We start from the raw sequence: 13,882 nt of genomic DNA on the forward strand, positions 1-13,882 counted from the left end.
TTTTGTAATAAAATCTAATTTTAATGTTTCAATTTGTTTTTGAAAATGTTAAATTTTGCATGAATAAGCCATGGAAAAATGTTTTTCTCTTCGGCACTTAAAACTATGTCATGAGTCGATTAGCTTTCCGCAGCGTATACTGCAAAGTAATTCTATTTACGTATCCAATAAAAAGTAAATAAATGTATGGATATTACATGTAGATCCCATGAGATATGTTACATTACGTGATAAAAACAGCCTTGGCGTGTCTGTTCCATTTGTGCACCACTGAAGCGTGCAGCGCGGCTGCTAAAGAGAAGTAGTCATCGCAACCAAGTAGTGACACAGCAGCCAATTGTATTTGTTTTATTTACAGGACATTTCTATAACGGCAAGATCATAGTTGTCACCAGCCTGACGAACGCAGTTAACACTCTCGCAGAATCTGTGCAAAAGTTCCTGTGCGTGGCAGGGAGTCAGGGCAAGTCAGCGGCTCACAACAACACCAATCTTACTAAGGTGGCCCAAAACATCTGCGCCGGTGTCTGCGTTTTAGAGTTGGTGCCAATATATTTATCATGGGAAGGTTAATAACTCCTTACAGTTCATATTGGCACTCCTACGATGTGCATTCGTGCTCAATTGTTAATTTTGTTAAAAGGTTAGTAGTCGGCCGAAAGAATGTGTTTACACGTGATACCCTGCTGTGGAAGAAAGATTACCCATTGATGTTTACAGCTTGTATTATGATTCGTATGAATAGGCAACATGGTGAATGCAATATAACCCCAGCGTGATGTAAAATGAGATAGGAAACCAGTGGCCATGGCTCGGATACTTGACATTACACGCCAGGAAATCTGGCCATGAAATCTGCAGCAGACTACCGCACGATTTAGAGGCAAAAGAGTGATCTCATTCCAGGCATATGGCCCGCTGATATGAGCGCTATTAAATTGTCTGTATTGGTCATATTTGGCATGACGGTGGGTATTAAAATCCACAGAATTCCACTGCTCCCCCCACCGCCACCACCATCCACTTGTGAAGCAGACACTTAAATGGCCAGAAATGTTTGAACTGAAAAAGGAAAACACAATATCTGACGAAAGAGAGCAGAGGAGGCTTACTCACCAAGAGACAAATGGCGGCACGAGAAAATATCCCGTCCGCAGACAGGAAGGCAGAGAGGCAAGGAAAGCGGGCAGAGTTCGACACCTGAGCAGGAGCACAGAGAAGAGTGCGCTCACGACCGCTCGCACACCACCATCCCCCCCCCCCCGTGCGCCGTTGCAAGGTGCATTCACAAACGACGGTGCCAACAAATATTGGCGCCAAGGGAAGTCACGAAACTGACCTTCGGAACGCGCTACCAAAATCTCCATCAATGGCAGCAAAATTCAGAAATGTTCCGCCCATGGCCTTGCTGGAGAAGATGATAAATTATACAAGATATTAAACGGCACTTAACTGTAAATCTTTCAAACTATTCAATAACATGCTGCTATAACCGCTTGAAATATTTTTTAGAAATGTGTTTGTTCGTTGTACAACAATCATGGTTTAACACGGTAATTTTGTCTCGCCCCTTGTGCATTGCTAAACATTGTGTTAAAATACAAAATAGGCTAGGTTATAGCATTTTGAAATAATTGTGGAAATATTGTAACAAGTACATCTCAGGAATTTCTCACGTGGTTTATAATAAAGGATGAGTGTGCATATGTCAATCAGTCATCCGGTCAGTCAGTTTATTTCTTGTAAGGCCCATTGAGCAAAAAATCGATTTTATAATGACGACCCGGCCAAAACGGCTGGCACAGCAGAATGCACATCACATGGGAAGGGAGGCTTTACAAGAACAAAAGCAGGAACATACGTGCACACCATGACCAGTATGGTGTAATGCATCTTACACATGAAAAAAATGTCGTGTCATATGCGTTATGAAACCCAGAGAAGTCTGGCAGCAATACTCAGGGAGCAACTGAGAAGTGGCACCATTCCAATCTCACTAAAAAAAGCCTCCTAACACATCATGTCCACCACAGGACACGACCTTTCTGATGGGAACACGTGGCTCCGTGGTCCAACTTCAAACAGCCGGGGCTGGAAGGGGCAACATTTGTCTTGAGGCTCAGGATCAGCATGCAAAACCTCTGCTAACTACACGTATAAGTGTTGCATTTATCGGGATTACCTATGCAGGTGTAACACAGATCACTTACTCTATGCTTGTGTGTGTGTCAGGGGCATGTTACGGGTCACACATGCTGGGCATGTATTGTTTCATGAACAAGTCTCTGTCTACACATTAGGTAAACAAAAACACTTTAAAAACGTCAGTGAACATTCTAAGTAACACCCATTCAGAATTGGAATGTTTTAATTGCAAAAGAATTTACGTACAACACAGGGTGATCCATTTAAACAGTGGTTCTAGTTCAGTGGTTCTTCTTAACCCACTGGGGGTGTGAGATGCCCTTTCTATGGGTGCAAGACATGGCCAGATTTTTGAAGAAGGTAAATCGCCGAAACGCAAATTAAGCACCGGCACGTAAGCACAACTATTTATTTATTTTTTACGATTGAGAACAAAAGAGATGCATGGCTACAATAAAGGTTTAGGAAACACTGCATAAAAACATACCCTGGCTGATTTCTAAATGTCCGCAGAAACATCTGTGCGTTAAGTTGGTCTAGATGGACCGATTGTGTGGCCCCACGTTCACTTGACACAACTCCACTAGATCTGGAGATAACAATGACCTCAGCTCAAGTACCATTGAATGTTGTAAGCAAATCACACCAGCTATGGTTGCGCGTAGTCTAAATCAGGAGAGCGTAAAACAGATTTAACAGCGTATTGAGATCGGTACGAGATGTGGAGGTTTTGAAACCAAATGTAGTTCTCGCTATAATTTGTCTCTATTATTATAGTCGAGGTACCTATAAACATGCAACCCTATATGCAAGCATCTCAACGTAATTGCCATTGAACTGCATCGAGTAAAAATAAAAGAAACCGCAACTGATATTCTATCAACAAACGTAGCTTCATCACCGACACAATTAATATCGTCTCCTTTAACTCGTTTCCGCGGCCCGATTTTGCATCAGCCGTCGCGCGAGAAGGTTCACGGCGACATTCGGTCGAGACCAGCAAACAAGCGGAGTCTCATGCGCCGCAATCGCCGGGAGAGATCGCACGCCTCACCTCTCGACTCGCTGCTTGCGCCTGCGCAGCACCAGGTAGACGAGCGCCAGGGTCAGCACCAGCGCCATGGACAGCACCAGCGGGATGGCCAGCACCAGGGTGTTCATCAGCAACGCTGCTCTCGCACGCAGGGAGCATCCCCTTCACGCTGCGGCGCGACGTCTGGGTGTCGTCTGGATCCCCCATTTCGCCACGACACATGCGCGGGTGACAGGATGCTGCCGTAGATGAGCTATTTAATTGAAAGCTATTGTTTTGTATTTTGCCAGGTCAGAGCTCAACGAAGTGGCTTATCATGTAGATATTTATAGCAGCCAAATACTCTTGTATATACAAGCCACTGCTGGATAAGGGCCTCCCCGTTCCTTGAGGGACAATTGGCCATACTTCACCATGACGGTCAGTGCAAGTTGGTCAAGGTTGGAGGAGTGCAGAACAAGAATGGAGATTGCTGCAGTGCCCTCTACTGCCCACAACACCTATAACATGTCCTTTGTGCGTGGCAGTCACCTATCCAAGCACTATCCAGGCTTAACGGAATTTAAATGCAAATGTTGTACAACGTTTTGCACGCGTGCTGTTTAATTATGTAAAAGCAAATACAGTATTAAGCCCATTAGTGTTGTGTTAATTGTCAAAATAATTTTTCCAAAGCGCTCCATCCTGTTATTATTTGCCTCTATTTCATCGTTTTGATCAAATAAGTATTCAATGTTTGCACTAAGGGTACGTAATTTCGCTGTAGCAAATCGGTGAGTTAGAATTCCAGATAGCGGCTGACTCAGCCTCTCGCCCTTTCATGACCAATATTACTTTTTTTAAATGCAGCCAACGTTGTCATCATTTGAAAATGTTGGCCCCTGCCGTGAGAATGCGGAATATCCACCAATGGTTCAGGATCACCATTTGAGAGGAGGGTCACCCCACAGCTCGTTTGAATCCAAATCTTTATTTAGACTTGATGAATTCGATGAGCTATGCAGTTCTTTTTCACAGATTTCCAGATTGGGAAAAGAAACCACTTTTACATAAATTTACAAATAAAATGTTTTAGATGACTTTTCTATGCAACAGAAGTTCATTATTCTATTTTTGATGTATGTATGTTGAACTTCTTTCGCGCCGTACATACCCAACCACGCTAATCGGATGTACGGAGGAAGTGCAACTAACTAAAGACAAAAAAGCAGTTCTAGCGAAATGAGTTTCCAATCTAAATTTAAATGTGCATAGCTCCAATGAATTCCTAATATCGGAAGAGCGTTCCAGACGGCCGCAGAAGCGTGCCTGATAGCGCGCGATGCAGTGACTGTTCGGTGGCTAGTCAAAAGCCAACTGCGGGGATCACCGGCATTCGCATGATCATGGATGCTCCTGGACAACATCACTGCCAAGGTAATAAGTACTACCAAGGTGGTTGGTGAACAGAAAAAACATCAATAAGTACGCTTGGCCACTCGACCTCCAGGGCTATGCGGTGACCGTAGATGAACGTGCCGCAGCGTGGGGCTACCGGTCTCTCCCTGGATGTGTTGTCAGCGCGAACCCCACACACATGTGAGGGTGCGTGGGGTTGGCTCATTATCTGAGGGTTGGTCACTAACCCGGAGTTGTGATGAGCAGGCTGCTTGGAGGGCTGGACAGTTGATGGCTGATGCTGACCAGGCTGATGTTGTAGCGCGTGTCTGCCGAGAGCCCGCTGATCGTCATGTGCTCCTCCTTGCTCAGCTGCTCCAGCTGCCAAGAGACAGGTTTGTCTCTGTCGCAATGCAGGCTTTCAATTGTACCTTTGTTTAAGTGCCAGTTTACAAGTGTAAAAAACGCCTTCCAAGACGATTCGTGTAGAGGGTGCTTTCGTTCTTTATTTCCCAACTGCAGTACAGCACAGACCCCGCTCCTTCCCCCTCCGAATATTCTCCCGGATGACAACGCCCTTAGACGACGCATATCTCCGATCCGCTGGCATAGTCCGCCCTACTCTCTCGGCCTTGCCACTGGCTGGCGGCGTGCTGGAGGGAAGAGGCGAGCTCCGCTGGGGATCTGCCACGTGGTCGGGCGGCGAAGAGAGGAGACGACGAGCAGCGATGTAGTTAGACTCAAGGCTCCCCACACTGGCCACGAGTCCTCCTCTGCCCCTGCTTATATTCCGCCGGGCGCAGCTAGGCTCCGCCTCTGGCCACGCCCTCTCATGGAATCTTCTCGATGGGTCCCGAAGCATTTCTCCCGACTCCACCCATCACCTTTGGCCCAGATACTGTTCCCTCTTAGGATTGGATGGTTTTACATAATGGTGCCTGTACCAAGTTACCCTTTTACAACCAATGGATGGCGTTCTCTCATTACATCACCCCCCCCCCCCCCCCCCCATAATAAAAGACTAGCCATGCCGGCTAAAAATAACAACACACGTACGCAATATGAGACGCGAACAAGGGAGAACTCGTGGTGTGCGTTCGGAGGAATGAGCTCCAGGAGGAATAAGAATCCGACAAAACGCGCAACCAATAACAAGGGGACATGGGGTAAAGAGACCAAACCAACAATGTGAAAAAAATAACAAGACCAACACGGTTCACTTCAATGAAATCGCAACATCTTGGAACGAGTCCATGATGCCGGGCCGTTAACGACGGCAGCGGCGTCCTGCTCCAACCCAGTCGGCACGCCGGGCAGCAGAACAGGTGGCGGAGGAGCGCAAGGCTCCACCGCAGCAGGATCGGTCTAGGCGAGGTCACGGGCTGCATCGGTGGTCACAGGTTTGGATGCTGTGGACGGCAAAACAGAATATTTCTGGCGCCCACCCCGCAACTGCACTGTCCCCGGTCCGTCGGACACGTCAGACCCCGGCAGTCCAATCGTTGGGGATGAAGGAGTAACCTGCGGAGGGATAAATGGCTTCAACCGAGAGGGGTGGACGAACCAACGTCGGGGGCCCACCTGGAACCGCACACATTGCGGACGTTTAATCTCGACCACCTCCATAGGTCCTTGCCAAGGCTTATGTAACTTAAAGGAGGTGCCAGCAGGCACCTGAGGGCAATGTAGCCAAGCCCTGTTGCCGACGAACCACGGCATGTCATGGCCCGACCTGCGCGTATAACATTCATTGCACGCCTGCGTTTTGGCGGTATTGATCCTGGCCATCTCCCGAGCCTCGGAAATACGTTGCAAGGAAACGCGAACGTGTTCCGTCAATTTAGATTTAACGTTATCCAGCGGCGATCCCAATTGAGTATCTATAGGGGGCACATTTTCTCTCCCTACATAAGGAAAAATGGCGAAAATCCCGTAGAAGTGTGCGGGGCCATCCTGTACGCGGCCAGCGTGCTTGGCACATGCAAATCCAAATCAGCTTGTTTGGCATCCACCATCTGACAGAGCATGACAGACAAAGTCCTGTTCAGACGTTCAACCAACTCATCTGTCTGTGGATGGAATGGTGACGTTCTGATTTTCTTAGTGCTCAAAGCGTCACAGACCTCACGTAACAACTTAGAGGAGAAATTCCGACCTTGGACTGTAAGCAGCTGTTCGGGAGCACCTTTGTCTATGACATAACCGTTCAAAAATGCGTCAGCAATAGGCCATCAAGAAAAATATTCCACTCCCACCAAAAATAATTTGTTACCCCTAGGAGTGACCAGAAAAGGGCCAAGGACATCGAGCTCCACCAGTTCGTTAATACGCGAAACCGAAATAGATTGCAGTGGTGGATGATATTTGCGCTGCGGCGGTTTCCTTTGTGCGCATTCCATATATCCTTGGGTCCATTTGGAGACATTGGCTGTCATCCCCAGCCAATAATAATCATGCTGCAACGTCAACAAGGATTTTTGGACGTTGAGGTACAACAACTTCTCCTCGTGCAGTGTACGAACCAAGTTATTACGGAGGGCAACGGGAACAACAATCCGCCAGCGATTTAGCATCTCCTCTCTCCACATCAAAAGGCCATCATGGAGAATCAATCAGCCCCTTTCATTCAAGGCGGAAGCTGCCTGCGCGTGCTCTGCATGACGCCGCAAACTTCAGCTGCTCGCGCGCCCACACAAAGTGCGGAAGCTGCAAAACACTGTCAACTGAGGTGGCCGTGCCAGCAGGTCCCGAACCGGCTATCGCAGACATGGAACACGCCTGTGGCACAGAGGGCCCACAACGGCTCATCCCAGACAAACATGGACAATGAGGCGACTGTGGTAATAGCAACAAAGCTTCCGCGTTGAAATGTCGAGTATCCTTATGATACACCACACAGAATGAGAAATCCTGCAAGATTTCAAGCCAACGAGAAAGTTGGCCAGCCGGCTGTTCGACTTTCAAGGAATATTGGAGGTCCGCATGATCCGTACTGACAACAAATTCTCTGCCATAGAGGTAAGGCCTGTATTGCCGAACGAAATAAACAATGGCCAAAAGTTCCCTCCGGGTGACACAATAACGACGTTCCGCAGGAGAAAGGACACAGCTGCCATACGTGACCACTGTCTCGACCCCGTTTTAGACCTGAGATAAAATTGCACCGATGCCCGTGTCACTAGCGTCGGTGTCAAGGATGAATGGCAGGGAGACATCGGGATACTTGAATGTGGGCGCGTCAGACAGCCGTTTGTGGAGGGCTAAAAAGCAGCCTCTTCCTCCGGACCCCATTTGAATCTCTGGTTTTTAGCAGTCAGTGTATGCAAGGGTTTAGCGACCGTAGCGAAATGCGGCACGAACCTACGGTAATATGACGCAAATCCGACTAAACTGTGGACATCACCCACACATGCGGGGGTTGGCCAATTGTGAACACAGGCTGTTTTCTCCGGGTCCGTGACGATGCCCTCGGTGCTGACAATGTGACCCAAATAACGTACTGAATTATGCAGACATTTAGCTGGTTTAAACTTCAAATTATCAGAGTGCATTCTATCGAAGACAGAACGCAGACGCCGGAGATGTTCGTCAAAAGTGTGGCTAAATACAATGACATCGTCTAAATAAATGAGACAAGTGTCCCACTGCAGGCCGGTCAAGACGAGCCCCATCAAATGCTGAAAGGTGGACGGAGCCGAATTCAAGCCCATCGGAAGGCAATTGAACTGAAAGATACCCTTGGACGTGCGGAACATGGTTTTTGGTTTGGACGAGTCGTCCAGGGGTCTTTGCCAAAACCCTGAAGACAGATCGAGAGTGGAAAAATACCGCGGCATGGACAAAGCATCCAGGAAGTCGTCCATGCGCAGGAGCGGATATGCGTTGGCCACCGAAACTTTGTTTAACTTACGCAAGTCAACACAAAATCTGAGACCACCGTCTTTCTTTTTGACAAGCACGACGGGTACTCCCCAAGGGCTATTCGACGGGGAAATAATATCGGCGGTCAGCATGTCATTGACCGCCTGTTGCACGCGTTCCTTTTCAACAGGGCTCAACCGGTACGAGTTTTGACAAATAGAGTCGGCCTCACCTGTGTCAATACAGTGAGACAACAGGGATGTACGACCAACATCAAATTCACTCTTACTAAAGACATCTGAAAACTCGCACAGAAGTGAACGCAATTTGTTCCGTTGCTCGGAAGACAAGAACAAATTCTCCCCGCACAAAGCGACGGCCCACTGGTCATCCATAATACCACAAGGATGAGCCGCCTCCACAACATATCGTGGTTCAACCTTGTCGCGGTCCGAAAACACGGTGATGGCATGAGCCAACACTGTACTGGCGGGAACTACAAAGGCATTCGGGCCCCTGTTAAGCACCTGCAAAAACGGGGCCTGCTCGGAGTGCAGAATCGTCTGTGCGCCGACGAGCGCTAGACCCCGGGTCGCTGTGTTCGACGGGGTCAGAAGGACCCCAGCCATCGAATCGACACTTTCAATCCACCTACGATAACGCAACGGAACAAGCATTTGGGATCCTGGTGGGATCTTGACTATGACATCAATGAGGGTTTGTACCGCAACGCTCAACGATGAACGGAATAGTAGTGGCGGAAAAAATAATAACTTGCAACCCGAGGGTATTTCCAGGCAACCCTGATCCACCAGGATTTTAACAGGGATCCTTCTGAGAAAATCATTACCCAATAAACAGGGTGCAGCCAAAGACCTCGAAATTAGAACAGGTCCCAATATGGCTACCTCGCCAATTTCAATGCGGGCATCCACCTGCCCAATGATACCCATGCTACCCCCATTCGCCGCGACACAAGCATCAATGACCGGACAAATTTGAGTAACAGGGATCGATAGCAATTGAAAAATAACATCTGAAATAATGGTGGCGGAAGCCCCCGTGTCCACCAGGATGTGCACCTTCACCTCTTGTACTGAACCCGACACCGCCGAGGACCCCGCAGCCGCTGCAACCACGTGACGTGCCAATTTCTTCCATTATGCTATCGAACTAGGCCATCCTTGCGCAACCGGACCCGGTCACACGATGTCAACATGAGATCTGTGCTGTGAAGGAACGGCCCCCGAATCATGAGATGCCTGAGGTTGTGAAATAGGCCGGGTGTCCGACGTGTACCGACTCACCTGAGGGGGTAGTGGTTGAGCCGTCGGAGGGGCAAAAGGTGCCGAAGCAGCAACCGAAGTCAGAGATGGAGGGCGACTTCGGCATTCCTTAGCGAAGTGTCCCAGTAGGCCACCCCGGTCCTCGCTCTGACGTGGTCCCTCGTTCCCTCGGCGACGTGCAGTGTCGCCCCATCATCGATTCCATTGAGGAACCACAGCGGCAAAATTACCATCAGAAGACGCATCACCAGGCGGAATCTCGACGGCTTTACTCAGCAACCATCGCTGCAGGCTTTCGTGAGCGTTAAGGCATCGGGCGCCCATCGGGATGTTTGCATGTCGTGGCCACAAGCAGGTAAGACCACCCCCATGTCCCTAGCCAAAGTCAGGATGCATTCCATGGCAAGCGAGTCGAGGGCCTCCGGATTCACGTCAGGGTAAGCGGCCACAGCCAAAGCCATCAGCGCACTACGGTATGCGAGAGGTGTCTCGGAACTACCTCGCCGACATTGTAGAAACTTTCATCGCGTGTCGGAAGGTTGCTCGTAGACCTAGGCCATCTCGGCATATGCACCATGCAGCATGGACTTCTTCACCAGTGCCTCATGCTCCATCCCGAACCGAACGGAATGTTGCCTCAAATCTCCAAGTGAAGGCGCTCCAGTCGCCTTAACTTGCGGGAGTCGCACTTTGTGCACCACGCGGCTCGTCAAAAATGGCGGGCTCCGACCGCGCCCTTGCTGCGCCATCTGAAATGGTGGCGTCCAGCCGCGCGACCTCCTCACGTGGAATGGCGATCATCGCAGCTGCGGAAGAACCTGCCGCAACTCCGGCCTTAAAACCTCGGTCGCTACCACCCGGCGATGCATCAGGTGAACGCTCCGCCACCCTAGACATCGTCACGAGCGAAACCAACTGAAGGAGCCCGCAATGATTCTAGCAGCTCCTCCACCCTCTTCCAGCTGTCTTCGGCCTGCTGGGGTGTAGATGTTGCGTCCGCGCCGACCGCCTCCGGTAGCATCGACCTCACCAACCCTATGACCTGTAACTGGGACCACAAATCCCGGGGTCGGCAGGTCTTGGGTCTCCGCATCGTCGTCGGAAGACGTTACAGGTGGGTTCCGCTTCTTGTTTGGACATCTTCTGTAATCTTAATTTTGGAGCTTTCGTGACTGCAGGAATTATTCTTTGGTTCTTTCGGTAAAGTCACGTATAAAGTTAAATAATAAATTAAATAATAGCATACTACGACGTTTCGATTGCAACACAAGCAATCATCATTAGGTATAAAAGAAATTGCAACAAAAATCTAGAGAAAAAAGATAAGCTTAAAACTTCCCCGTAGAAGTGGTTCAATCTTAATTTTGGAGCTTTCGTGACTGCAGGAATTATTCTTTGGTTCTTTCGGTAAAGTCACGTATAAAGATAAAATGATAAATTAAATAATAGCATACTACGACGTTTCGATTGCAACACAAGCAATCATCATTAGGTATAAAAGAAATTGCAACAAAAATCTAGAGAAAAAAGATAAGCTTAAAACTTCCCCGTAGAAGTGGTTCAATCTTAATTTTGGAGCTTTCGTGACTGCAGGAATTATTCTTTGGTTCTTTCGGTAAAGTCACGTATAAAGTTAAATAATAAATTAAATAATAGCATACTACGACGTTTTGATTGCAACACAAGCAATATCATCAGGTATAAAAGAAATAGCAACAACAATCTAGAGAAAAAAGATAAGCTTAAAACTTCCCCGTAGAAGTGGTTCAATCTTAATTTTGGAGCTTTCGTGACTGCAGGAATTATTCTTTGGTTCTTTCGGTAAAGTCACGTATAAAGATAAAATAATAAATTAAATAATAGCATACTACGACGTTTCGATTGCAACACAAGCAATCATCATCAGGTATAAAAGAAATAGCAACAAAAATCTAGAGAAAAAAGATAAGCTTAAAACTTCCCCGTAGAAGTGGTTCAATCTTAATTTTGGAGCTTTTGTGACTGCAGGAATTATTCTTTGGTTCTTTCGGTAAAGTCACGTATGAAGATAAAATAATAAATTAAATAATAGCATACTACGACGTTTCGATTATACGTGACTTTACCGAAAGAACCAAAGAATAATTCCTGCAGTCACGTAAGCTCCAAAATTAAGATTGAACCACTTCTACGGGGAAGTTTTAAGCTTATCTTTTTTCTCTAGATTTTTGTTGCTATTTCTTTTATACCTGATGATGATTACTTGTTTTGCAATCGAAACGTCGTAGTATGCTATTATTTAATTTATTATTTTATCTTTATACGTGATTTTACCGAAAGAACCAAAGAATAATTCCTGCAGTCACGAAAGCTCCAAAATTAAGATTGAACCACTTCTACGGGGAAGTTTTAAGCTTATCTTTTTTCTCTAGATTTTTGTTGCTATTTATTTTATACCTGATGATGATTGCTTGTGTTGCAATCGAAACGTCGTAGTATGCTATTATTTAATTTATAATTTTATCTTTATACGTGACTTTACCGAAAGAACCAAAGAATATCGTCTGTAATCTTTTCTTCGTTTGAAGAACCACTTCTGACATGAATGTAATAAACACCTTCCAAGACGATTCGTGTAGAGGGTGCTTTCGTTCTTTATTTCCCAACTGCAGTACAGCACAGACCCCACTCCTTCTCTCTCAGAATATTCTCCCAGATGACAATGCCTTCAGACGACGCGTATCTCCAATCCGCTGTCAGAGTCCGCCCTACTCTCTCAGCCTCACTGCTGGCTGGCGGCGTGCCGGAGGGAAGAGGCGAGCTCTGCGGGGGATCCGCCACGTGGTCGGGCGGGGAAGAGAGGAGACGACGAGCAGCGACGTAGTTGGACCCAAGGCTCCCCACACCGACCACGAGTCCTCCTCCGCCCCTGCTTATATTCCGCCGGGCGCAGCTAGGCTCCGCCTCTGGCCACGCCCTCTCATGGAATCTTCTTGATGGTTCCTGAAGCATCTCTCCCGACTCCGCCCATCACCTTTGGTCCAGATACTGTTCCCTTTATGGATCGGATGGTGTTACATAATGGTGCCTGTACCGAGTTACCCTTTTACAACCAATAAATGGCACTCTCTCATTACACAAGCAAAGTCATTATCCAGCTGCGAGTCCACATCACAGTCATGGCCTTTATCAACTTACGTGACTTGCCATTTAATTTGTTATTCTCAAGAACGAAATAATAATTGTCATCTAGCATAAGTAACCCTCATTAAATACCACGTTGTTAATTTAGCACGCATAGGCAATCATTATACCAATCCTCACTCTTGTCATCTTACTTGATGCAATCACGAATGATCATAAATTGCCAGTGGTATTAAATTTGTTTGTATTTAAATGCATCACTGTTATCACATTTTTTTTTATATCTGACATGAGTACATCTAATTGGTATAACCATTGGTTCACTGCAGCTCAAATATTCAGTCCTACAATTCGTGTGGTGAAGTTATGAAATGTCCATGTGCTCCGCGTTTGAAGGCCTCAAGACCAGAATCAGTGATTTCACAAACAATGTGTTCAGGGAGGCAGTTCCCATATCCAGAGAGCAGAGTGAAGGGAATTTCTGTCCAGGGAGCATGTTCTAACAAGCTCAACCACTTTCAATTCTATCTACTCCTTGGGTGAAAATAAGCAACAATTTGTAGCTATCCATAAGAATCTCTCACCACTAAAGTGTCACTTCACAGAACAGCGAGTTACAGGCAGTTATCTATATAATTAACACCACATACAAGTTCAACACACGAGTCTCTCAACGCACGAGTCTCTCAATATGATCACCGTGTTGTAAAAAATATTTGAAATATTTAAATCACGTGACTTTAAGTACCTCCCTGCTCATTTGCAGGTATCCTCTTTTCATCTTTCTCTCAATTCCCATGGCCTCTTCAAATTTACCGATCAATGAATTACTCTGCTGAAATCATAATGGTGGGACCCACTGTGGCGAGATGTTACGTGAGATCTCAGCCATTGTCAGGAGCAGTAATTGTTCTTGTTATCATTATAATTCCCCCTATCAGCAGTGGTTTAAATGCGATGGTGTACGACGGTCCACGCCATGCTGGAACATCTCACAATCCCACACAAGCATGCCGGCACTATTCACACTCGGGTCCTATTCCTGCACTGCGATGTT

The 13,882-nt window shown here is 47.0% G+C and overlaps 1 protein-coding gene across 4 annotated transcripts in view; it reads right to left on the reverse strand.

The window, feature by feature from the left end:
* Nucleotides 1-13,882, reverse strand: part of LOC144933774 (receptor-type tyrosine-protein phosphatase O-like) — an 83,174-nt gene that overhangs the window by 31,178 nt on the left and 38,114 nt on the right. Inside the window, exons 14-18 of one of the 4 annotated variants that reach the window (XM_078858876.1) lie at nucleotides 4,804-4,936; nucleotides 3,200-3,314; nucleotides 2,633-2,734; nucleotides 1,340-1,408; nucleotides 1,117-1,200 (exon numbers count right to left, since the gene is read on the reverse strand). In XM_078858876.1, the coding sequence (XP_078715002.1) occupies nucleotides 1,117-1,200; nucleotides 1,340-1,408; nucleotides 2,633-2,734; nucleotides 3,200-3,314; nucleotides 4,804-4,936 (503 nt within the window). The remainder of the gene's footprint in view (nucleotides 1-1,116; nucleotides 1,201-1,339; nucleotides 1,409-2,632; nucleotides 2,735-3,199; nucleotides 3,315-4,803; nucleotides 4,937-13,882) is intronic. The other 3 variants (XM_078858878.1, XM_078858877.1, XM_078858879.1) reach the window with 3 other exon arrangements.

The sequence above is a fragment of the Lampetra fluviatilis genome, chromosome 8 (assembly GCF_964198595.1).
Source record: "Lampetra fluviatilis chromosome 8, kcLamFluv1.1, whole genome shotgun sequence".
NCBI classification, from domain to species: Eukaryota; Metazoa; Chordata; class Hyperoartia; order Petromyzontiformes; family Petromyzontidae; genus Lampetra; species Lampetra fluviatilis.